The sequence below is a fragment of the Pseudorca crassidens genome, chromosome 11 (genome assembly GCF_039906515.1).
Source record: "Pseudorca crassidens isolate mPseCra1 chromosome 11, mPseCra1.hap1, whole genome shotgun sequence".
In the NCBI taxonomy this organism is placed as follows: domain Eukaryota; kingdom Metazoa; phylum Chordata; class Mammalia; order Artiodactyla; family Delphinidae; genus Pseudorca; species Pseudorca crassidens.
The window spans coordinates 15267106-15293708 of record NC_090306.1 but is presented as its reverse complement, the minus strand read 5'-3'; the positions used below and the strand labels follow the sequence as shown (position 1 = coordinate 15293708).

The following is a 26603-nucleotide window of genomic DNA, read 5'->3' as shown; positions in this document are numbered from 1 at the left end:
GCTAAAGTAAAATCTGTTTGGATGGTTCTACAGAATCGCATGATTTTCCTGTTTTCAGTAAAAGTGTTTTGAAAGTACTTTTAACTCCAGTTTCAAGGTATCGTTAGCATTAACAGGAGTTGGTGTTGGGCACATGAAATATTAGGAGAACGTAATACAACTCCAGGAGGCTGGATGACTTAATTCTGCCATTTTTATAAATTTGTAGAATCTCCACACTCAAAGTGGTGGAACAGCAGGCAGGGTGCCAAGGACCATCACATTGGGGGTCCTTCCAAGTAGCCTGCCAGTTGTTTTTCTTTTCATCCACCAGGCTGTGAGAGGCTGTCCGAGCCATAGCTGGAGGAGACTTTCCTCTTTTCCCACTTTATGTTCTAGGTCTAAGCAAACAGCTAAAGAAAGGTCCTAATCCTTCTCGAAGTCCATCAAGCTCCTCCCCAAGGATGATGTGTTCAATAAATGTCTGTTACATCAATGGGGTTAAAGGTGACCAATATTTTGAACCACTTCTGCTTTCAGTTTTTTGGTCAGGGAATTGAGGGATCAGATAACAACCTTAATTTTGGACATGCTGGAGATGTACTGAAGGCAGAACTTCCAAATGGAGATCTCTGTGAGCAACTATACCTACGTAACGGAAACTGCAGAGAGTGGTGTTTTAGATGCCTTTTGTGCCCCTCTCCACATCTTCGGTTTCAGGTCTTGCTGGGTGTATGGGAACCCACTGGGTGCTCATGTATGCATAACCTCAGTGTGCTAGAGAGTTAGTCTCAAGGGACAATCCTTGGTCAGTGGAAGACGGGAGTGAGTACTCTTCTCTAGTTCAGCTGGGTTTCTATTTGTTAACAAGTATCAGATGAGGCCCCAGTTGCCTATGGTAGTTGATAGTATATAGTCTCACTCTCTTTACTCCTGTACCTTGGAATCACTTCCCAAAATAAACTTCCTGCAAACAAGCCCACATCAAGGAAGCCCACATCACAGGCTCTGCTTTCTGGGAGAAACCCAGGGGCTAGAGATGAAAAGTAACAAAGAGAGAACTAGTAAAATAATGAGTAGATGAATGTTCAGATGAGAGAACACCAAGAAACAGGGCACTTCCCCAGTTAGGGTTGAGAGGGGTGAAAACAGTTATCAAGAAGGGCCTGATGAGTCACTGGTAAGAAACAGGAGACCCATATAATAATGGTTAAGCATCCGATAGGCTGAGAGATCAGAGTACTGACACACATGTATTAAATCTTTCCACTTTCTAAATTCTAATCTACCCACTGTCCATTTATTTATATTCTGCCATTATGATGTCATATCCTGATTAAGAATTTTCTCAGTGTCATCTCCCTCTCCCACTTCTATGATCAAATATACAGAGGAAGGGAGAGACAGAAAAAGAAGAAAGGAGGAATGGTGTATGAGAGACAGAGAGAGAGAGAGAGAGAGAGAGAGAGGAATGCTCTGAATAGCACAGCAAAAGAAAATACAGATATTCTACACTATGTAACTAGTTTGGGTCAGTAAGTGTTCAATAATATTCTTTCAATTTTCCAGTTTGCTTTTTTCAAATGCCTTTTCTGTATCCCCTAGAAACATTAGCTCCTGTAGCTCTCAGTCATCCCTAAAAATAGAAGCTCTAGGACCCCTTCAAATATTAGAGAAAATGGGATCTTGCTTAATAGCTCAATAGAATGAGGTTGCTGAATGGACAACAATGAAAGCCATCAAGAATCTTTTCAATCATCTTGTTAGCATTTCTTCCCTTATAGGGAAGCTGTCTTTCATGAACACAAGAACAAAAGGCAAGAAAGTACTGAGATTTTTACCTTGAATGGTTTCAGTACCAATTACATACACCCAGTTAACCTTTTTGCATTTCCCTTGGCATAAGTATGTTTAAAAGTGGTCAGAGCTCCTGTTTCTACATTGTGGTTTCTTGAAAGGATACAGAAAGCATGCTGATGAGCAATGTCCACAGCAACCAGTAATATTAATAGAATATCAGACTTCTTCCAAAAGTCACTAGTAGTTTTAGCGCACGGCTCATAAAATATTAATCTTTATAAAAGAATTACATTATAAAACCTGAATGCTACTACAAAACTTTTGCAAATTAGAAACTTCAGCTTACTCTTCAAGATGTTTTAGAGGTTAGTATGATCAAAAATGACTCTTCTCTCAAGCGTTTGCTCATACTTAAAAAAAATGTGCTGATAAAAGAAGGATTGAGCTACTGACTTGCTAACCTTCAACATTTCCATGCAACAAAGAACTCCACAGGTATGCTTGAGCTGTATTTTTCCTTTCTTGTACTATGGCAAACTGGTTTGTTATGAGAAACTTCCAGCTTTTCCATGAAAATTTGAGGATAAGGTCCCTTAGCCATCTGGTGTTAAAGAATATACCATTTGATGCTAAATTCAGAAATGACTTAGGTATGCTCCATGCTGGGGGGTGGGGGAGATGGCTCCAGATGGGTAGGGGCAAATGAATTTCATAAAATTATCCGTAGCAGAGTCATATTCTTTTCACAAAGAACTTTTGGCCATCCCCAACACAGGTGTGACTGACTGAGGGATTTCCCTTCCTTTCCCGTTCTCATGCAGCTGTTTCTGATGCAGTTAACTACAGTGACTCTTGAAGGGACAGGGGTAGAGGCAGAATGTCATAATTTTGGTTTTTTTTTTTTGCAGTACGCGGGCCTCTCACTGTTGTGGCCTCTCCCGTTGCGGAGCACAGGCTCCAGACGCGCAGACTCAGCGGCCATGGCTCACGGACCCAGCCGCCCCACGGCATGTGGGATCTTCCCAGACCGGGGCACGAACCCGCGTCCCCTGCATCGGCAGGCTGACTCTCAACCACCGCGCCACCAGGGGAGCCCCCTACACATTTCTTCATCTCAGTTCTTAAGCGACTTATTTTCTGTTACCATGGCCTACATGGAAAGCTGGCAGAACTTCCCTCGTAACTGCTCTGCAATCACTAACAGAAAAAGAAAGAAAAAGCAAGTGAGGAAGAAAGAAACAAATGGAGGGAAGAAGATGGATGAAGGCATGGGAACATGGCCTCATCTCCCCAATCCTATAAATCCTCCCTTTACGACTGATCGAAGAAGCTCCAGCCCCTGCTCTACCTCTTCACCCACAGAGGCCTTGCCTAGTTCCCTCTCCTCAGCCCCTGCTCTAGTTTCTACGATCCCAGCTTCATTCCTTTGCTCAGTACAACCAGTCCTGGTCCACACTACAGGAGCCAAGAACTAGATACCGGAGGAAATCCTCGTAAGGGACAAGAGTAAGAAAATGAAGTCCCTACTCGCCATGTTAGACCTGCTGAAGGGGATATATATGCCCCAGCTGAACAGCAGGAGGTTGATAACAGTCAGCTTCTATGGGAACCTGTTACGCTGGCTTCAAACAGATGATATGCACGTGGCTCCACGAAATATTAGGAACTCCTAGTCATCAAATACATGTTCAGCAGGGTCATATAGCTCTAAAACTCAGGCTCAATCTGCCCTGTTCTGAGAAAAAAAGAAAATATATCAAGACAGTCTCTTTTCCCTCACTGTCAAAGAACAGCAACAGGACACTCCATTCTCCAGGAGGGGATGCCCTTACAACTGCTGATAATCTCGAATTTACTCCAACTTCCTGGCAAGTACAGGGTCACTGCAAGATTGCACTTATGGCCTTTCTCCCCTCTCCAATATTCTGGTAGTAGAGGAATGAACGAGGGAAAAGACAATGTCAAATCCATTCCAGAGGTATACTGTAGGATGAAATTTCCAAGTTTCACTTAAACGGTACCCAAAAGCTTCTCTAACGTTCAGTGATGACTAAGCTAAATGAGAAGAAAATGAGTTACTGATATATTATGTATTTATTCATTTTCGAAATAGAACCTGGATGAGGTTCATAAAGTACCCAGTTAGGATTATTATACTTTCACAGGTTATACTTTGGGGCTTTATCTTAAAATTCATAAAAATGACAAACCTAGGCTCGTCTTAAGAAATGTAGACATTGAACAGTCTATGAACTGGGCTATAAAAACATAAACTATAATAGCGTACTTCAGAATAAAACAAAAAGCAGAAGAAAATTATACCATATAATTAGTACAGCTTTTGTTATTTTTAAAAACACTTCAGTACATGACTTGTCCTCATGATGGTGATATGGCACCAGAAGACAAGAGTTTTCGACTGACTGTATAATATGTAAATCTTCAGAATTTCAGACAAGGCATTTTTATTTTTTATTTGTTATAATATCAGAAAAGAATTTACCTCTGAAGTAACTCAGAGACTACCCTCTGGTTCTATTTTTCATGAATAGTGATAGGGATTAAGAGAATTTAAATCAATTAAATGTTGGCCTTAGGTTATTCTGATGATTTATTTGAGCGAGCAGAATAAGTGTCGGAAGAGTATCAATTAGTATCTGTTCTCTTGGTATGATATACAGTTCTATAAAATGTGACCAGAGCCTCTGACTTTCAGGTTTTAAAATCTACTTTCAAATTTATAATTATATAAAACTCGTGAATCAGTTTATAAACCCAGGCAACCAATAATGCCCATAAAAATACACCTGGTCACCTAGAATCGGCTACTGGCAGTAACAAGATTAAAAGCTGGAAATGTTTGAGCTGAGTGAATGAAAAATTTCATTAAAATTCAACATTACCAAGAATTCTTTCTACATAACTTAATAACCTTACTACTGATGTAAAATACAGGACAGTTCAAAGGTAAATATTTCATTTATATTAAATGCAATTATTTGAAATCATAAAATTTTTTGATTTATTTAAAGAGAGATTTTTCCTTAGGAAACCTTAAGGATGTACACATTTAGGCATATCTGAGTTTCTGGGCAAAGCCCTCACCATGTTTTTTATGCACTGTCTAATTATTATCTAAAAATGGTCCAATTTTTGCCATCAGAAATAGTCTTATTTCAATGCAAATCATCATTTAAACAATCAAATTCTACAATTCTTCTCATTATCACAAAATTTTAAAAGTGGAATAATATAACTATTTTGGGATCTAATACAAGAAAAAGGTGAGTTACTGGAAAAGCTCTGCTGACATGTTGACAGAACAGAGAGGATCGATACAAAGTTGAGATTTTAATTTTAATTAATTAATTAAAAGACAACACACATTTATTCTCTTATACTTCTGGAGGCTGGAAGTCGGAAATCATCTCAATGGGCCAAAACCAAAGTGTGGGCAGGGCCATGCTCCCTTCAGAGGCTCTAGGGGAGATCCCATTTCCTTGCCTTTTCCACTTTCTAGAGCGGCGCTCCTTAGCGCGTCGCCTAAAAGTTGAGATTGTAGAAGTCACCTTGCCAAGGGAGCAAAGGACGGGAACAGAAGCCTCAACTGGATCTGGGCCAGTAAGGCCAAGGGAAGAAACAGCTCAATCCGGGAAAGGGAGGTGAGGAGAGGCATCATCTTAGCAAATGGTGGTCTTTTCGATATATTTACCTGTCCTTTCCCAAGAGCTGCTCAAGTTCTATGTGTCTGCAATGCCAGTTTTGATTTACTGAGGTGAGCAGTAAATTAACAATAGATTAATAAACCACTAAGTTTATTTCCAGAGATTCTAGATAACTTCAGAGTCACATTCATATCGTCGTTTTTAACCCTAATTTTTGTAATATCCCATCATTTGTCAGAACGATCTCTAGCTTTATAGACAGAGGTGCTTTTAAGAAAGTTATTCCCCATGTATCTTAGAAGCTTTCTGGCAGTGTGGAATTTTGAGGGAAGGCTTATCTTACTATTTTGTTGGCAAACATGTCTTTATTAGATTGTATAATGTACACTGTGGTTAAATTTAATAGCACCAGTCTCTGAAGTGAAGACTAGAGTTTGGATTCATGAAATGCTGATTTCTAAAGCATTCCAATGGGCAAAACTATGATGAAAACATTTTGTGGGAAAATAAATTACAAATTAACAAAAGCATATTTCTTTTAAAAATTAAAAGAAAAATGATTGAACATCCTTTCAAGGGTCATCCTAATGCAAAATCCCTCTTTAAATATAACTAATTTAAAGCAGTACATTATTATTTTGTTTCAAACAGGGCAAATATAAATATGTAAATACTGTCTTACAGCATTTTCCGCAGTAACCTCTTTCATTTGATAAAATATTCAAGTTTGAACGTTTTGAAGACAAGCTAAAGAAAATTCTAGCCTAATTTATATGCAAAAAGAAAGCAGCCACTAGAAGAAATTTTATGTTTAAGAACATATAAAAAATCCTCATCAAATTAAAATTAAATATTAACATGGTAGTTCATAGACGCCAACATTTAGGAGTGTCAGTCCTTGTTCATCAACTTCCACTCACTTTTCAACATTTACCCATCGTTAACCTCCCCTTGGGAATACAGAGAGCGCCACACCCACCTCCTCCTGGCCTTCAACAAGGCATTCACAGCTGCGTGCCTATTTCTTTAATTAGGTCACCTCCAAGCTGATACAAGCCAATAAGTACAAGTATTCTTGGGATAAGAAAAAAGAAATCTAGAGAATCCAGGCTCTCAATTTCCAGAGAGCTGGCATTTGTATCCCACCTCATCTCCACAACTGTCCTTTCTAACCTGCTTCTTCTGGTATTCCTGAATTCCCCTGGTGAGGGGTCTCTTAGCCTGCCACTTGTAAAAGTCACACTATTAACGCAAAACGACTGAAATATCTGAGTAGCCCGAAAATTGTACTACATTGAAAACATTAAAACATAAGGTATGAGAAGTAAGAAAAATTCTTCAAGGCCCACCTGATGATCCAAATATATGGTGTTCCTTTGAAGGTGATGTGAAAGGATTTCATTCTAGTAGGCATCAATCAAGGTACAAACGGACAGAGAAAGAGGGTGCGGAATTCATGAAAAGGTCAATTTTGAAACAGGGAAAACAGGTAGTTTGTCACAACCTATATTATACCACAGCACACAACGACTTCCACACACATGCTCCCCTGTAAACGGCACAGATGATGCATTCAATGATTATAAATTACACTTAGTTTTGTAAGAAATTAAGTAGACATGCATATAAGCTGAAACATTAAGCAGAAAAATCCTTCAAATGGCTTTAGCAGACTCAAGGTTAGAAGCTTTACATGTTAATTCTTTTCTGCAATATGTTACTACTTCTTTGGATGTTTCTCATATAACCAGAGGCTATTAAACCCTTTGAGAAATGTTTACGTGTGTTCATTTTAAAAATCAAGAACACACGAAATTAATCTTTGACATTTAAAAGGCAGTACTATTAAAACGCTAATCACTTCTCAACTTATTACTTTATGGGAAACGACGGGACTCTTCAATATCTGTTTTACCGGAGGTGGTAGTTAGTGTTTGAGGAATGACAATAGTATTCTGAAGTCTGCATGCATTTCCTCCCTCACAACCAAGAGTTGGTGGGTGAGTGGGTGGGTGGAAGGCTACGAAGAAATGCAGCCGACCCACGTTTTCCTTTAATATCGTATAACCAAGGGAATTCTCAAAGGGTCAATAGGAGATCCCGATGTCGTCGCCGCAGTGGTGGGATGGGCTCATGCTCACGGGAATGACGCTGATCAAACCGATTAATAATGAATGGCTCAGCGTGACTGACAAGAGCAGACACACAGACACATCTCTCCATAGCTGACCTTTGGGCTGTGCGCCTCGAGCTTTAGCTGCATGAGCTGTGCTAACGTGTGCTCCCGGATACTACTCAGTTCCGCTTGCTGCCGTCTCAGCTTTATAAGCAGCAGCGTAAGCTCCTCTGGCTGAAGGAGTACAATTTAAGAATCCAAACAGTGGAAAACAGATTAATTGTGGTCTTAAGTGACAGATATTAAACCAAGATTTCTTGGCAAGTATCCTCTTATGGTTGACATCAAACATAGTGCCTAGGCACTATGATGATAGGTCATACATAAATGCATAGATATCTAGAGAAATAGAAGGAACAGTATTACTTGGTAAGATACAGCAAAACAACAGTCTATTAAGGCATTTTCTCAGAACTCCTGAGAGAAAATTTAAATCTTAAGTATAAAGAAGTGCAATGCCAAAAAACCCCCCACCATTATAAAGGTTTGTACATGAGAGCTATTATTAAAATACATTTTAATGAGATGTTTAAAAATGACACCTCAGACTTTTATAGCAATAGAACACTACCTGCATGCCCAACACTCTATCTTAGAGAACAGAAGGTAAAACAAAAAGAATTAAAATTCATGTAAAACTTGGATGACATCTTCACATCATTAAGCTCAGTCAGTACCTGAGCTCTATTAACTGCTTCCCAGTTATATTTTTAAATGTCACTGTTAGTGTTTTCACAGGATATTTTATATTGACCAAAAGACCAGTTTTTATTTTTAAGGAAGAAAAAAATGTATTTACTACACACAGAAAGTTTCCATGTGCGCATAAACCCTCCTTCCACCCTTGGCGGAGAGCAGAGAACCTTTTGGTTCCTGATTGGTTACTCTGATCTCTGAGGGGAATAAACTTTCAAAGGTAGATACAATTCCTTAACAGGCCAATCCGATATATTTTTTTTCGTTAGAAATGCAGTAAAGTATGGTCATTGGCAGTCTTACAGGCCATAAAATATCATTCGGTGTTTGACTGAGCTTTGTTATGATTAAAAACTGCACAGAGACCACAGGGAGACTCTGTTCACTTAAGAGCTACAGCTGTGCTCTTAAAACTTCCGAGCCAAAAAGCGTTCCCGAGATTGACTTGTTTTGCCGACAGCACAGCGTTACACTTAGCTCTCTTCTGTTCTGTTCATTTGCTGTTGCTCTTTACTTTCCATAAAAAAATAATATTTTTAGGGTCACAAATCATTTTTTAGAAAATAGAAGTATAGTTGATTTTTATGTTAGTTGCAGGTATATGGCAAAGTGATTCAGTTACATATATATATATATTTTTAGATCATTTTCCTATATAGGTTATTATAAGATATTGAATAGTTTCCTGTGTTATACAGTAAATCCTTGTTACTTATCTGTTTTATGTATAGTAGTCTGTATCTGTTATAAATCAATTTTAACTGTTACTTGAAGTTACATTAAAGGTTATTGCCTTCAAGAGGAAAAAATGTCAGAAGTAAACCATAGTTACTATTGGATTCTCTGAGTATCCACACAGAGGAGACAATAGCTTCTTAACAGTCAAAAGAATGTGTGTGCATGTGTGACTTAAAGAAGAAACTTCTTAACAGGAACAGAAGAGATGCTTTTGCTCTGAGGCCAACCACATCTTGTGACCTCATGACTGTGAGACAGTCCATATCTTATGTCGTCATATCAAGCTCTAGAGGTCTTGCCAGAGAGAAAGGAGAGTGGGGTAAGGGATTAGATAGCCTAAGACCCAGAGGGATATGTGACAGAAATACTAAAAGAAGAAACCTTAAAACTCTTTATTACTTATGGAGTTAAAGAGATTTTCAAAAGCATGAAAGATTACAATAAGTTTGCTAGATGTTTAAATTTGTGGCAAAATAAAAAGAGGCACAATTGATTCCTCCAAAAGGAGGACGTGGTAAATAAATTTTGTCCTAAATATCCACTAGAGGGAGCAAGGTAGAAGAGAAACTTTCATAATACGATACTTAGCATTATCTTATGATTAAGGTCTGTTTGCCAGATCAACGATCTAATGTTTAAAATTTCCAACAGTTAAGAATTTTTAGTTATAGTCAAGCAATATCTATCGCCTTTAATAAGTAAACCACAAGCAGTTTAAAGCCAAGAAATCTGCCTCATATCTAAGCATGTAAGAGATGAAATAAAACAATGTTTGAAAAATACATAGAAGATAAACTTGTTTTGATTACTGCAGGAAGAGGATTTTAAATAATGAACAACTATATGGTCCTCAAATCATATCTTTACAGAAATTAAGACTACCTACTAATATGAAAGCATAGTTCCCCTGATAAAAGAATGCCATTAAAATAAAATGAAGTGATGAAAAGTCACCTTTTCTCTTTAATTTGAAGAGTAATAGTGTCCTGGTAACATAACTCCTTTCCAATGTGAACAGGAATAACACTGACTATGAAATGATAAAGGTAAGTACTTGCTTGAACTTAGTATTTCTAACAGTCTCTCTTTCTCTGCATAAATATGTAAATCGGTTTCTTTTCTGCTCTAAGGTAGTTAATCTATATAAAAATCCACAGGAGAAACTTGACAGGCCTGTGGTTTGACTATAGACACAGAGTTGCTTGCTGGATTTGTTTCCCTAAGGAACTACTCCAACTTCCGTTTTAAGGAAGAGGATATTAACATTCAGTGAAGTAAAGAAACTCTCCCAGGTTATAAAGCAAAGACACCCGCCCAGGTTATAAAGATTCTGGAAAACAGAATCTTGTATTTAGGCAGTCAGACGTTCAGGGAAAGGTATCAGGAAGACACTGAAATGGCGACATGATTCCAAATCCTACTGACGAGCATCTGTTCCACAAAACTAGTAATGGTTTTTCTCTGGGAGGCACCTCTCTGAAAACTCAAACTTAAAAGCTATGTCAGATGTGTGCTATCATGGGTAGCACATAAATAAAACATGATATGGTAAATAAAGATATCGTACTCACCGTTTTGCCTTGGAGGCTCTGGGGGCTAACGGACTGTAAGGTTAGGCCAGCTGGCATTGACCTCCTGTCAGGCACATACATGTGCTAGGAAGATGAAGGCACAGTATAAATTCTGTGGTCAATGTCAGTGATGAAAATTATATTATAAAATGCCATTTAAAATTGCTATTGGTGCTTATGAAAGAAGACAGATACTAAAACTTCAGGACTAAAATACAGACACTGATGAACAGAGTAATTCCATACAGTATGGCTCAGTGGTTCTCAAACTTATTGGTCTCAGGAGCCCTTTACATCCTTAAAAAGGAGATTTTAGCGACAAGAGTGGCATTATTTTACAGTTTTGCAAATCTCTTTAATGTCTGGCTGGATTTTCATATCTGCCTCTGTATTCGATCTGTTGTGATCATCTCTTTTAGGGGAAGTACATGAAGAAAAGCCACCTTCGATATATGTAATTGGAAAAGGGAAGAGAACTTGAATAGCTTTTTTGGATATTTGCAGATGTTCTTTGATACTGCACTAAAGGTCAAAAAGTGGTACTTTCTTAAAGGTTAGTTGCAAAGTGGTGTCTGAAACCGTATCAATGAACTTTTTGTACTCTGTCACACTGACATCCATTCATTGGTCTATTTGCACTTTAAAGGAATCTTTTACCCATCCATGATTTTGAGACATCAAACACTGGCCATGCGGCAAACACTGGCTCAGTGGGTTATGCAGGTGTTCCAGATGCTGGCACATGTTAGTCTACAAGATCAGTAGCGCCTATCTGTTAATACCATCATTGACCTTTAAGCACCAGAGAGCTGTCAAGCTCACAGAGGCAGATACAAGATTTCCAAAATTCTGAGTTTTGCTTGAAAGCTCAAATGTTGTGGTCGGTGACAGGTACTGTGGGTTGCTTTCCTTGAAGTGACAGGCTAACGTTTCACTCTGAGGAAGTGTCTGTCAAATACCAAGTCTGAACAACTATAGTTTGTCATTCGTTCTTTCAAGTAAAAATGGTGTTTCATTAAAAAGAAAAAAGAAGAAGAAGAAAGAAAGAAAGAAGAAAAAAAAAAGGCCTGGGCTCTGCACTAGAGTGAGAAGGTTGTGGCATCAGACGGTTCTGGGTGATTCGAGTTCCAGCCAGGATGATCGAGGTTGTCTGCAACGACCGTCTAGGGACGAAGGTCCGAGTTAAATGCAATACTGATGACACCATCGGGGACCTTAGAAGCTGACTGCAGCCCAAACTGGCACCCATTGGAACAAGATTGTTTTGAAGAAGTGGTACATGATTTTTAAGGACCACGTGTCTCTGGGGGACTATGAGATCCATGACAGGATGAACCTGGAGCTTTATTACCAATACAGCAGAATTTCTTCTCCCTCCCTCATCCCACAACACTAGTATGGATGCTTGTTTGTTGTTTTTTTTTTTTTAAATACTTATTTATTTTATTTACTTGGTTGTGCCGGGTCTTAGTTGAGGCTCGCAGGCTCCTTAGTTGCAGCAGGCGGGCTCTTAGTTGTGGCATGCATGTGGGATCTAGTTCCCTGAACAGGGATCGAACCCAGGCCCCCTGTACTAGGAGTGCATAGTCATATCCACTGCACCACCAGGGAAGTCCCTGGATGCTTATTTTTGAAAACTCATGTTAATAAAAACTTAGAGGCTGAAAAACAAAAACAAAAACAAAAACGGAGCTAGTTCTGCTGGCAACTCAAATAACCACTCAAGTGTTTTTCCCTGAGACAACTATTAGCACTTTGGTATGCAAAGAGAAATGCTTTAAGTACATTTCCCATTTCATCACACAGAATATTAAAATGCTATGGAATGAAAAGTCAAGATTGAATAAAATTATCTTTTACTGTTTCATCAAAGGGATTTATTTTTAAGGCAAGTCTGTGGCAGTGAAGCATTACAATGACCACTAGTATAGTCTGAGCCATTCCCTTGACTTAGGCTAAGGTGCTAGTACTTTCACCCACTGTTGCTTTCGCACTATTAGAAAATGGTAACACAATGAATAATGCCTTATTATTATTATAAAAATAATTCTGAGCTTACTTACAGGCTCCCTGAAAGGGTCATGGGGACCCTCAGGTACCCCCCCAGGTACTCCTTAAGGGTCCATGAACCCTACTTTGAGAACCACTGATCACATCAAGGAAGATGATGGGACAGTTTGAAAGAAAAACTGGCAATGTTGGAGAAGTTTTTCGGGAGGAGGAGATGTTTAGTTGACTGGGAAAACTTGCTAGAGAGCACACACGCATCTCTTACCTGCTGTGGTAAGAGATGATGAATTTTGGCCATGAAAACACTCATCAACCACGCACTGACAATTTGTATTAGATCAGATTTCTCTTGAATACTGTTACTATTTTTATTAGTCTTTGGATGTACGAAGTGACAAAATATTGACCTTTGCTACAGCAGAGTTCAAAGTGAGCTTTTTTTGGTGAGACAAACTAAAGCTTCCTCCAGAAGAAAATTCCTGATTGACTTATTAATTTCTATCTAATGCTTATTTATGGAAAAATCAAGCAAATGCTTTATGCAATGATGTAACTGAAGGAGTCAGCCCATCGCAAGGATAAGAAAAGGTGCTTTTCAAAATGGAATAAAGCAAGGTGTTCTTTAGAATTAAAAAGAAAGTGACAGGAAAATTCCTTTTTACTTTAGGACAGACATTAGAGACCCAGCTGCACACATAGGGTGACTGATCAAAACAACTGCTTCAGCATTATGAAAAGCTGATTGATGCAAAGCACTCGAATTCACTTCAAAAACTCTACTAAGCAAGGCTTATACCAACTTAAGGTGCAAGTTAAAGCATGATCTCTATAACTTAATTTTTTAAAAAGTATATGTCGAGAATTCCCTGGGAGTCCAGTGGTTAGGACTCCTTGTTTTCACTGATGAGGGCATGGGTTTGATCCCTGGTCAGGGAACTAAAATCCCACAAGCCACGAGGCATGGACCAAAAAAAAGTGGGCTTCCCTGGTGGCGCAGTGGTTGAGAGTCCGCCTGCCGATGCAGGGGACGCGGGCTTGTGCCCCGGTCCGGGAAGATCCCACATGCTGCAGAGCGGCTGGGCCCGTGAGCCATGGCCGCTGAGCAAAAAAAAGTATATATATCAGTAAGCATTGTTACTTTAATATGCAATTGGGCACCTGAGGAGTATTTCAATATGCCATATCTTCCGCTGGTTAGAAGATATGATTAGCACTTTTTTTAAAAAAAAATTAATTAATTTATCTATTTCATTTTTGGCTGTGTTGGGTCTTCGTTCGCGCGGGCTTTTCTCTAGTTGCAGCAAGCGGGGGCTACCATTCGTTGCGGTGCGCAGGCTTCTCTTGTTGCAGAGCACAGGTTCTAGGTGCACGGGCTTCAGTAGTTGCAGCACGCAGTCTCAGCAGTGTGGCTGGCGGGCTCTAGAGCACAGTAGCTGTGGCGCACGGGCTTAGTTGCTCCGCAGCATGTGGGATCTTCCTCGACCAGGGCTGGAACCTGGGTCGCCTGCACTGGCAGGCGGATTCTTAACCACTGCGCCACCAGGAAAGTCCTAAGGTTAGCACTTTTATCTTAGCAAAGAACATGAAGGGCCTGACACAAGAGTGCAGGGATGCTAGAAGAGGGTGGGCGTAGAATTCGAGTGTATGAGGGGCCAATCAAAATATGTGTGGTCTTACCCTACAGAGAAAGCTGATGAGACATGCTATCAAGCAGGGAAGAATACATAATGCATCTGTTCCAAAGAGCTGCTCCTGAGGGATGAAGCATTGCAAGCTTAGGTTTTCTACATGAGATTCTGACACTGCAGAATACTCTTCCTTAATTTTTAAAACAAAAAAAGAGCTGGCCTTGCCTACCTCCTCCCCATGTTCTTGTCTCTCCCATTCAGAGAAAGAGAGACGTGTACTAGAAGTAAAACGCAGCATCCTTGGAGGAGCAGTGAAGCCTGGATGAACAGACGTCTTACCTTGGGGTGATGGGCCCGGTGCCTGCGGTCTATCGTCACATCTCCCCTCTGAATTGGTGAAGACACTTCTGATCTGTAGGTTCGCTGAGGGGAGTAGCCCTGATAAGCAGCTATGGAGCCGTGGGAAGGTGATGTGGGGATGGAGTGCATTGTCTGGTCAGAAATATTAACCATGGTTTTAGGACTGGTCAGGGTGCCATGGCGAGGGAGGGTGCCCTGCTTGTTATAAAACTGACGCTGCTGCCACTCATAAAGCTGCCACATGGTGTCATCTCTCATGGATCTCCGCTTCTCTTCGGCAGCAGGCCCAGCTGTCTTGTCGTGAACAGAAGGAGTTACGCTGCAGATACTTTCCGGCCGGGTCTTGCTGTTTCTTGGGAGTGTTCTATAGCCTTCAGGGTAGCGGGCCACGATATGGGTTCTGTGGCTTGGCATATTTCTTGGTAATGTTTGGTAAGAGATTACTCTGAAATAAAAGAACAATTGGAAAGTAAAAATGAAGGAGAGTTGTTTCCCAGATTCTAAATTAGAGTAAAATTTTTTTTCCTCTTGGTAGGTAAAATATATACTTAGGACTTATTTTTTTTAAAGACCAAAGTATTATACAGGGTACAAGTGATTAATGAACAGATTTTAACCTTTTTATGAAATTCAGTTCAATGGATTTAATATATTAAGTGAACAGCATCTATGTCACTCACATAAAAGACTATTAGTTCCACACAAGGTACAGTTTTATTGCAAGAAAGAAGAGTATTAAACTTTTTTCAGAAATAAGAATGTTCAAGATCTCATCTCAAGTCTGTCCTCATATCTTATTTGTTTTTATATAAATAAACTCCTAGAATCTCATCTTCACACATCTCACCAGAATAGTTAAATAGGGTTTCTGCGTGTGGATGGAACACTAGAGTTTTTGAGTTGTGCCTAAGAGTGTGAAGACAGGAAATGAAGGACTGCAGGTGGTGATGCTCTACTGTACCATGGCCTTCTGAGAGCATGACTGTTTATGGGAAGAAGTACATCAATCAGTACATTTGTGGCTTGAAGGAATAATTTCCCTTGATAACTTTTCTTAATTTGAGAAATAAAAATGACTTGAAGCCAAAGCTCAAAATTTAATTATTTAAAGACAAAATACTTCCAGTATAATATTTCAGATACAAAACTGCAAATCTCCGGAATTTTACAATGTTTTAATATTAGTGAACTTCATCATTAGTCAAGTGGGAAAAAGCAGTTGATCAAAAACCAGGAGGGCCAAGCTTTCATTCTTGCTTTCGCACTAAGTGCGGAGACCTTAGAAAAGTTACACCTCTGGGACTGAGAGAATGTTCAAGTGTGTGTGTGGCGAAGACCGAGAGATCATACTCCTTTTAATACTTGGGGTTATCAACTTTGTTTTAAAATTTGTGCCAAAAGTATGAAAATTATTTTTAAAAAAACTTTACTATTCTATTGCAATGATATACTTAAAGATAAAACGATACCCCTAAATAAGGAAGGGCATAATCTTAAAAGTGCTAGAGTCCTTCACATGCTACTGATATCTGGCCAACTGAAACGTTTTGGGATTCGGCTTTCTCATCTAGCAGATGATTTGATCACAGAGTGGTCTTACAACTCTAAAATCCCATGTCTTATATTGTACTTGAAATACTTCCAATTTCTTCAACCATTCCCCTGAATTGAATTTCCTTCATCACGCTGATCATCCCTCAGCTTTTCAATGTCTTGATTTAAAACAGGCTTGCTCAAAATTTATCCCCGTCACCCTCCCTCCCATACCTCCATCCCAAGAACCACTACACAGGGGCCAACCATCTGATGACTTTTGGGCTGAAGTGAGGGAGACAAGTACCCAATAATGCTCTGATATAAGCAGTAGAAAGAGTTTAATTTTTTGCTGCTTTCTCTTCACGTACATTTCCTAATTTTCCCCTGCTTGGTCTCCCTTCCTATTCCTACCTTCTCCGTTAAGCCAGAAACTGGAAAAAGTCCAGAGCTGGCAACCCCACAGCTATATGCTTAGGAAGCGTGTCAGACAGGGAGAAGATGATTCCATCCAAGAAATTCTGCCCTAGCACTCAAGCAACGTACCCCAATATACCTTGGTTTATTTGGCCATTCATAAACTCAAGAAATATTATAGAGACCTTGCTGTGCAAGAAGCTCTGGATTAGGCATAGAACTATATCATAGAAGCATATACTGAGAACATAAATAATATTAACTTTATGCCCTATTTGGAAATCTGTAAAAAGATCATATATAATCACATAAAGAGGGGACACACATTTTCGATCTAAAATACATGAAAAACTGCCTGTGGACTAATGTTTAAATTCCAGTTCAGAAAATCTGATTACACGAAACCCAAGCATTCGTAACACGTGAGCTGGAACCTGTGGCAGAGATGGATATTGAAGTTGAACACTTATCATGTGATCATTAACAACAGGCTATTTTCCTACCAAGTCTGGCTAATTAGGGATCACAGAGTATAAAAGGCTCTTCTGCCATCTTTCGAACTCCTTTCGGAGAATTTTAATGGAAAATCTGGTTGTCATCAAGTATATTTATTTTTATCCCATATACTTTCTACCATTTTGAGACCTCTTTTTTAAAAAAAAACTACATTCTCCTTCAGTGGTTTTCCCCAAAGAAATTCAAATTAAGCAAAGTGTGATTTACTTTTAAGTGAAAGCTTAAGAAACGAACTTTGTAAGTGCCTTCATCAGGTTTAGTGCTCCATTCATCAGCAGTTGCCTGTCAAACACCATGAAAACCCTGACCTGTGATTCTGCCACGCGGAACAATGGCTTAGGCTCCCGGCATCTGAACGGTGCCCGCTACTCACAAAGAAACTTTCAGGCTCTGCTCACAGATGCAGGCATCTACTGTATGACTACATATTAAACCTCTATTCTTTCTACCAGAACTTTAGGAATAAAAGCCAGCCTTTCATAAAGTTTCACAAAACCAATTATACCATGTATTACTATCATGCTTCTTCCCACCAATAAAAATTATTTCATTATAAAACCTCGCAACTGTTTCTTAAGCACGAAGTTCATATGATAATGTAGATGATCTATTTCAGTGATCCAAACTGGACTCCAGTCAGTGAAGCTGAAGCTGGAGGAGCAACGTGGAGAAAACTTTAGCTCAAAATAACCTAAGACTAGCCTTCAGAAGCTGCTGAAGGTCTGCAGTCAAAATAAAGAGCCTTTATGTGTGTTAATTATACTCAACCAAGGGCTTTAACAAGTGCTTGAAAACTAATACTTATGCTCAACAATTAAAAAAAAATTAACTTCCAGATACTGAACCCCTTTAACTATACCCATTCAACCTTAAGAAAGTATGATTTTATTTGAGGAAAAGTGCTTTTATTGAGAAGTGAGATTTAATTTGCTGGGTAGAGATGCAGCAAATCTTCTGGCTGGGATTTTTATTATTGTTTCCCTGAAAACAATTACCTTTGTAAGTAAGTACTTTCAAACATCCTTTATAAGTACTTTCAAACATCCTTTCTTCCCCCTCACCGCCCAGAACTACCTCTGGCTTTTCTTCTAATCAAATTTTAGTTTTGAAACAGCAACTGTTTCTCACAATTTGTCCCTTGAGAAAATTAGAAAAGTGAGCACCAAGGGTGGAGGAGAAGAAAACGGAAGTGAGCAACTGAATCACGGGAGTCGGGTTTTGCAGCCCTGGCTGAGCTGCACTCCTTAGAGAAGAGACGGGCAGACAGCCACCCAGACCGGAAGGACATTCCACTATTACAAAAGTTCATCTCCTTTTAACCAAAACATTAGTAACTCGTTGTTTTCTGGTTTCCTACTATCGAGAGGTAAGAGTTACAGTAAGTCTTCAGTTAATTTTACTATGTTAGTTCATTAAAGTACGTTATAAATCTTGCATCACCAGCTTCCCACCTAACAACACAACATTTTTTCTCAACCACAATCACCTGCTTTTCCTCCGTTTCCTCTAGCCCTTATTTTCGGTCTCCTCTGCAGGCCCACCATCCTTTTTTTCCCCATTAAATGTAAATGTTCTTTCTGATTTTCATCCTTACCTTTAAGCATATCTGATATAATGATGACACCCCAAATCTTATTCAAGCCCAGATCTCTCTCTGGAGATACAGACTGCAGGCACCTCAGATCTAACCTGTCCAATCACTCATTACCTTCTCTCTTCCCAAACCTTCTCTATGCAGGGAAAGGCACCGGACAACGCTTGATGACCAGACCAAAAAGCAGGGCGTCATTCTTGATTTCCCCCAGCCGCTCAAATTAGACTTGAGTGAGACCAGTTTGCGATCAAGCACATCCAAGCACCCAACTAGCCCTGTCAATTATATCGTGAATACATCCCCTTCCTCTCCTCATTTCACTCATGCCAATAGTTTCTGAACTTTCTCCAATTCATTCTCCAGATTCTGCGGCAGGGATGATACTGCTGAAACACCAATCTGCATACATCTCCTCTGGCTTCTCTCTCCAGCCTCGCTTCCCATCCATCATCACAGCAGTTGTGCCTAAGCCAGACTCATGTCTTCGGAGTCCTTTCCCAGCTCTATCAGTTTTGCATATGTAAACCAAGATAAGCATACCATCCTTCATATCTTGCCCCATATTTCACTTCCTCCAAAGAGGTTTTCCTGAACACTTAGGTTGTGTTGGTTGTCCCTGAAACATCTTCTTACAGCATCCTGTTCTTCCATCACTGTATTTATCACCATATACTGTACCTGTTTGTTTAACTTTCTCCTCTACTGGACTAAGAACCTTTGTGAGAAATCTGGACTATATCTTTTCAGTATTTCACTTTCTGGCCCCACGATTACCATAGAGTAGTTGTACTATAAGTATATGAAAGAACAAATGTGTACATGAATGAATAAATGCTTAGATGAATAAATATAATACTTGGCCATGTGCATTATGAGTTTAAGAAAGCCAAGGAATGAGACTGAGAACTAGAGAGCCTAAGCCTTTCTGGTCTCCACGTTACATGTCTCAGGAGAGCTTTGTATTACATCAAGCTGCAGAAGCTACTAGTGGAAACCAGCAGGGCGGTGGGGAGAGTGAAGACAAGTTCTCTCAGTGTGTGTAAGTGTGTGTGTGCGCGTGTGTGTGTACGCGTGCACGCACGTGTGCATGTAGAGGGGTGAGGCTAGGTCTTGCGACTTTCCTCATCCCAAACAAACATGATCTGTACCCACAGCCTATGCCTTCTCTTGTGCTGGGCCAGGGAGGATGACTCCTTGCTATTAGTAAAGTTGGGTGACAGAACACTGAGAGGCAGAGAAAAAACACTGATATCTGATTACCATCAAAAAAAGATGAGTAATGAAGCTGTAATATCTCAAACGCAATTTGAACTCAATACTTTGAATTGGTATCTCAGAAATCAGTCTCCCACCAACATAACAGGAAAGAAACCTGGGTTCACAAGGTTTCTTGTGAACATAACAAGACACTTACCCCCTGGTTTCTTCTTCATGACCTCTCCCCTTCTGGATTTTAATCCACTGTTCCAGCTGTTGCATTGAATTCGTTCTCTGTATGACTCGATCAGCCTCTGTGTGTAAGGGCCCTGTATTTGGGTGACTTCCACCTCTAAGGTCTGCCAGGCTAACATTGACCGTTTTGTTCTCTGAACTATTCACATTGACTGGCCTGTAGTGTCCAGTCTGACCCGGGCACGTTGACCCGCTCTCATATTCAGACGACAGAGAATTCAATTTTACACTACTAATTTTTGTTAAAGGTCTATCTTGGCCATCCTTCTGAAATCCATATCTTTCAGCTTCTAATGCCTTTTTTTCTTCATTTTTGCTCATTTCCTTGTTTTTCTGGTTATTTTGGACCTCTGGTTTAATTAGCACTCTATGGTTGGGAAAGTTATTGATTTCTTTAGTTGGTGCATTCTCAGATGTAATCTTATCCACTCTGAAATCAGAGAAGAAAGCCAGAGTAAATCAGATGAAGTAATGCACATGTTATTTCTGGGATTCAATCTAGGAAAAACATAAAATTACCTTCGACTTTACCAAAAAAAAAAACCCCGAAATGGTCACAGAGAAGTCTGCACAAATCCCCAGTATTGTAGTATGAAAACTCAAGTACGAAACCAGAATGTATAAACAGAAAGAGGAAAAAAAATTAAACCTAAAATATACAGCGTATAAAGCACTAGAGGAAAAAAAGTGATGAGTGTCCCCGCCATTAGAAATCTGGAAAGAAAGCAAATAAGATTGCCCTTTGACAGTGAAACCACAAAAATCCACACTTAAAAGACCACAGTAACTAGTCATTTGAAATAACATGGTTTCCAGCCAGGAGGGTTAACTCACCAGGAGACAAACATGACTCTGGTTTGTGGCAACGGAAATTACATTCTGATGCTATCAAAGATCTGAACCCTACGACTGATTAACTCTCTGTGTCTATGTTCAAGAGGACCTGAGTTTCAGGTAAGAGCTCTTGGAGCCAGACTGCATGTGCTCAGCTGACAGCTCTACCTCTTACGAGCTGCGTTTTGGGCAAGGTGCAGAAACTGACCAAGCCTCAATCTTCCCTGTGGTGAATGGGGAAAATTGTAGCACCAAGGAGACAAGATTGTTGTGAGGACTAGATGAGTAAGTCAGTGGCTGCCACGGACTCTATTACCACTACCATTCCATCTCATCAAGCAATTGTGGATTCGAATCTGGCATCTCGTGTCCACATCACTGCAGGAAGAATGGGCTGCTCAGCAGTATGTGCCTGGGCCACTGGGCAGTTTTACTGCTCACCATGCCAGCTGCTGTATCTGGGTCTTGTTGATGAGAATCAGCTTCCCTGAGACCAATCACTTCCAGGATCTGACAAGACCAAGCTGAGTGTCTGAACCTGCACAAAATTGCCAAGATCATACCACACCAGGGAGGCCCCTCTCGGGAACTGGCCAACCTTGCACATTTCAATACATAATAATGCTCCTATTGGATCCTCAGTGTGCTATTGCTGCCAGTTTCAGTGATGTGTAGAAAATACATAATCTATACATATCCTATAGAGCTATACAGAGATAGCTCGTTAGGAATACAATCAGTGAGAAAAAAATAAAAGGAAATGTGACTATTTTCTTTGGAGTATGGACTATCCATATATTTATGTTAGATAAAACTCATAGCTTCCAGGTTGGAAGGAATATCAGACACTGTTAAAGTTTACTAAGATATGCTATAGAGCTTCTTTCCCTTGAAAGATAAGAGTCAGAGAAGATCTATACTAAAAGCACATTTATCCGTGCTAAATTCAGGGGTGGGGAGGATTTTTTAACATTGAATACCAAATATCTGAAAAGGTTTTTTAAAACCAGTTACCTCTTGTCTACCAAAAGCTATTATTTTAAATTAGAACTGCAATGAGTTTTTCCTCAATTTTTTTCTCAGAGATTTAAGAGATGTAATCAAAAAAGACACATGCTGACTTTTCTCTAAGTGGAACCAAAACTGATTCAGAAATGTATGCTAAGATAACATAAATAATGTAAAACTTGTGATCCAATTTTAAAAAGTGACATTTAAGTTACTGCAGAAAATACATGCAAATATAGAAAATGAAAATAATGGGCCCAGAGATGGAAATTATTCAGAGAATGTATATTATGCTTAGATTTTTTAATGCCATCAAGGTTCTGCACACTCGGGGACAATGACATTGTAATTCATAGGTTAAATACTTTATAAATTTAGAAGAAATGAACTATCTAGTTAAAAATTGGATGTTCTATCTCTTAGGTGATATGCCGTGATAAACATTTGTAAGTATTCTGGCCACACGGGAAAAAGAGCCCAATACCTTAAAACCAAGTAAACAAAATCTCCCCATCTTATGAAGTGAAATAGCATAGTAATTAGGTACCTTCATATTGAATGATTAAGACTACCAAGGCAGAATAAAAATGCTGAGAGCTAGAAGTAGAATAAAGGACATAATTTCTAGAGGATAATGGCGACTGACACCAGGTTGGGCCATTAGGTGGTATTCAACAATTCCTGGCTAATAGGGCAAATTATATCAACACAACTGGCTAAAAATTGCTGTGAGCACATAATCAACGAATAGTTGTCACAGTCAAAACAAAATATTGAATATCATCTTTATCACCATAAATTATGAGTAATTATTAGTTTTTAGAGTGGAAAATACAAGAAAAGAAAATGGAAGTTGAAATTCTGGGATAAGTGAACACACAATACTGAAATTACCTGGCAATCATATATCTTAATTATTATATTGATTTCTGTATTCTAAACAATTCCCTGAAAATTCTACTCTTAATATTATCTTAAGATTTTCAATGAATTTTTTTCACCTACAAATTTTCTCTAGCTGTCAATCATAATCACGTCATTTTTACATCCATTCAGGTCGCTTTTACACATGGAATTCCAAAAGCAGATTTTCCTTTTATTAGCTCTCAACCCAGAAAATGTATACGGTTGAGGTGGTTACTCTCTCTTTTTTTAAAATTAATTAATTAATTAATTTTTGGCTGCACTGGGTCTTCGTTGCTGCACACAGGCTTTCTCTAGTTGCAGGGAGTGGGGGCTACTCTTTGTTGCAGTGCGCCGGCTTCTCATTGCGGTGGCTTCTCTTGTTGCGGAGCACGGGCTCTAGGCACGTGGGCTTCAGTAGTTGTGGCTCGTGGGCTCACTAGTTGTGGCTCATGGGCTTCAGTAGTTGCGGCGCACGGGCTCTAAAGCACAGGCTCAGTAGTTGTGCCAAGCGGGGGTTATTCTTCACTGCAGCGTGCAGGCTTCTCACTGCAGTGGCTTCTCTTGTTGCGAAGCACGGGCTCTAGGAGCGCGGAATTTAGTAGTTGTGGCTCATGGGCTTCAGTAGTTGTGGTGCACGGGTTTAGTTGCTCTGTGGCATGTGGGATCTTCCCGGACCAGGGCTCAAACCCGTGTCCCCTGCATTGGCAGGCGGATTCTCAACCACTGCGCCACCAGGGAAGCCCCAAGGTGGTTACTCTTAAAAATAGGTGTCCCAGAGTTCAACCCTGGACCTTCTTTCCTTTTTTTCTCCATACTTTTCCCTAGCTCTAATTACTAGTGATTAGTTAATTTGGAATAGATACTTTAAAAAATAAACACAAATTTACTTATATAGCATCAACTTGAGTCTTTTTTTTTTTTTTTTTGCGGTACGTGGGCCTCTCACTGTTGTGGACTCTCCCGTTGTGGAGCACAGGCTCCGGACGCACAGGCTCAGCGGCCATGGCTCACGGGCCCAGCCGCTCCGTGGCATGTGGGATCTTCCCGGACTGGGGCACGAACCCGCGTCCCCTGCATCGGCAGGCGGACTCCCAACCACTGTGCCACCAGGGAAGCCCCAATTTGAGTCTTTTAACCAACACAGTCAAAAGACTTTATTAACAGGTACACTTTAAAAAAAAAAGAGATTTACAATGTAACAATCATATAATTTCCTGAGAAGAGAGCAAAAAGATCAAATTTGCAAGTTAGCGATCTTCCTTATATGAGATATGCGCTCAATTGTTGCTGACTGGAAGAAAAATTTAACTGTATCATAGATCTTTCTTCAAATTATAGGAATATATAACAAAAATGTTGTAAGCCCATTATTCAGCTGCTATTTACATATTTTAGAAAGAGATTTCCTCTCACTAGTTTTTTTTTTTTTTTTTTTTTTTGTGGTACACAGGCCTCTCACTGTTGTGGCCTCTCCCGTTGCAGAGCACAGGCTCCGGACGCGCAGGCTCAGCGACCGTGGCTCACGGGCCCAGCCGCTCTGCGGCATGTGGGATCTTCCCGGACCAGGGCACGAACCCGTGTCCCCTGCATCGGCAGGCGGACTCTCAACCACTGCGCCACCAGGGAAGCCCTCATTAGTTCTTAATATAGTCAAATATTAAAATGATTCATATGTTAAAGCAGGGGAAAAAATCACACTTAGATCAATTTTAACAGTACATATTTATATTACTGAAGAATCTAAGCCCTGGAGTTTTAAAAGAAAGAAGGTAGAATTCATCAAGAAGTAGATATATTTAGAAATAATCTAAATGCTTGATAAACTATTTTCTGGAGACATTCATCATAAAACAATCAGAATTAACCCAGAAATGCCAAAGAAATGAAACTCATCAAAAAATTTTATTTTAATTTATTAAACTTGAAAAACATCCAACATAATATAAAAACACAATGAAATTAACTTCATGAATATAAATTCCCTTCTAAGATTCAGAACCTTAAAAAACACTGTCTTGTGTACTTTTAAGATAGCAATTGAAAATATACTTACCGGAAATTAAAGGTAATTCTGTAAGAAGAAAGAACGTTCAGTTGGAATGTTAGGATTCTGCATTCACCTCAGTACACTGATAGGTGAAAATGAATAAAGAGGGAAGGTGGAATAAAAATGCAGGTGGTTTTCAAACTAACTAAAGGTGTACTAGTTTAATATAAAACATGAATTAATCCTTGCTTTCTGAGGAAGAAGTGGTTTCATATCATGACTACTAAAATGATATGTACTATGATAATGACATACTTGCAAGGCATGGAATAAAATGTAAGTGGAAATCACCATTATTTTCCCTACAAGCCTTTACCTTTTCACAGGTTCTGTCTGTACCAGGGCAGCATCTAACATGGCTTTCATCCACAACTCCATTTCCTTTCCTGTGTCAGTGCAGAAATAATAGGTCCGCATGTTTGGATGGGCTGCCTGATTGAAAATGGCACGATCATTTTAAATAGAAATATGGTATCTGTAAAAGGAAAAGAAAGAAAGTTCGGTGGCTCTCTACACAGATCATTACTATACAATTTCAAAGAAAGCAGACTTGTCTTACATACCGATATAGAAATAAGGGACTTAAGAAAAATACAATTCAATATTGAAAAATACATACATATTATTTTTTTTCTCCTAACTTTACCATTTTTCTTTTTCTTAAAAAAAAAAAAAAAAGATGTATAGGAGGGGAAAGAGGTAAGAAAGGAAGCAGCTGGCCATCCCTGTTCCATGCACACATCCCTAGCAATTTCCATTTACTACAATTCACATCTCTCTATTCAAGAATGTTCCAGAGCAACCAGCAACACAAGTCACTGAAATGTACGTCATAGCATTTCCCTCCTGTGTTACCAGTTCCTTTAGCCCTTAAAAGGTGCTGCTGTTTAAAGCATGTTGACTAATCCTTACAGACATCTATACACAAACATAAAAGATCTATAAATGACCCAAAATGGCACTGCCCTTTAGCTTTTCTTCTCAAGTTTCAGAGTGAAAATGTAAATACACTGGGTTTGAGGCCTATATAACTGGTAAGTAGGTTTCTTCCTTTATGGTGGCCATCTGCCTCTATCCAGAGAAACAGAAAACAACACAAAGAAGGCGCTGCTGAGGGACAGCTACCCAAGTCCAAGCACTGAGTGTTCAGCTTAGCCCTGGGCCTGCAGCGCAAAGATGGACAGCAGCAGTAGCTACATCAGAGCAGAAAACAAAGCCAGATTAACACAACATGGTTAAATCAACTAGACTTCAATAAAATTTCTTTAAAAAAGAAGGGGGAAAAAAAAAAGTAAGAAAGAAAACAAAGACCAGGGTGGGGAATTCTGTGGGGGGAACCATTCTTAATTTCCATTTAAGAATGCCTGTGACAGCTCCCTGGTAGACACTGAAGGACAAGGAAAAAGAAACAAAAGCTACTTCAGCATAGAATGAGGCAGAAGGAAGGGCACTAAGCACAGAGTTAGTCTAAAGAGAAGAGAGGAGTAAATCTGGAGCCACACACTTCACTCAGAGATCCTGACTATCTATCTGCTTTACTTACAATGGCAAATTAGCTGCTTCAGAATCTTTTTCAGAATCAGGATATAAATAAATTCAATCAACACAGTGAGCAAATTAACTTACAGAACCGACAAATCTCACTTGACCACGTAAGGGATGTAACGCTATCT

At 39.5% G+C, this 26603-nt stretch overlaps 1 protein-coding gene and 1 pseudogene across 18 annotated transcripts in view; one reads left to right on the top strand and one right to left on the bottom strand.

Annotated features, from left to right (window-relative positions):
- The window catches only part of PLEKHA5 (pleckstrin homology domain containing A5), a 242584-nt gene that overhangs the window by 52559 nt on the left and 163422 nt on the right, over positions 1-26603 (bottom strand). For 12 of the 18 annotated variants that reach the window (XM_067695831.1, XM_067695814.1, XM_067695812.1 and 9 more), the window contains 6 exons: positions 25247-25362; positions 20098-20565; positions 14603-15068; positions 10626-10709; positions 7675-7794; positions 6794-6847 (listed from right to left, as the gene is read on the bottom strand). In XM_067695831.1, coding sequence (XP_067551932.1) covers positions 6794-6847; positions 7675-7794; positions 10626-10709; positions 14603-15068; positions 20098-20565; positions 25247-25362 — 1308 coding nt within the window. The remainder of the gene's footprint in view (positions 1-6793; positions 6848-7674; positions 7795-10625; positions 10710-14602; positions 15069-20097; positions 20566-25246; positions 25363-26603) is intronic. The other 6 variants (XM_067695816.1, XM_067695821.1, XM_067695826.1 and 3 more) reach the window with 2 other exon arrangements.
- LOC137202671 (ubiquitin-like protein 5 pseudogene) lies at positions 11701-12021 on the top strand (annotated as a pseudogene).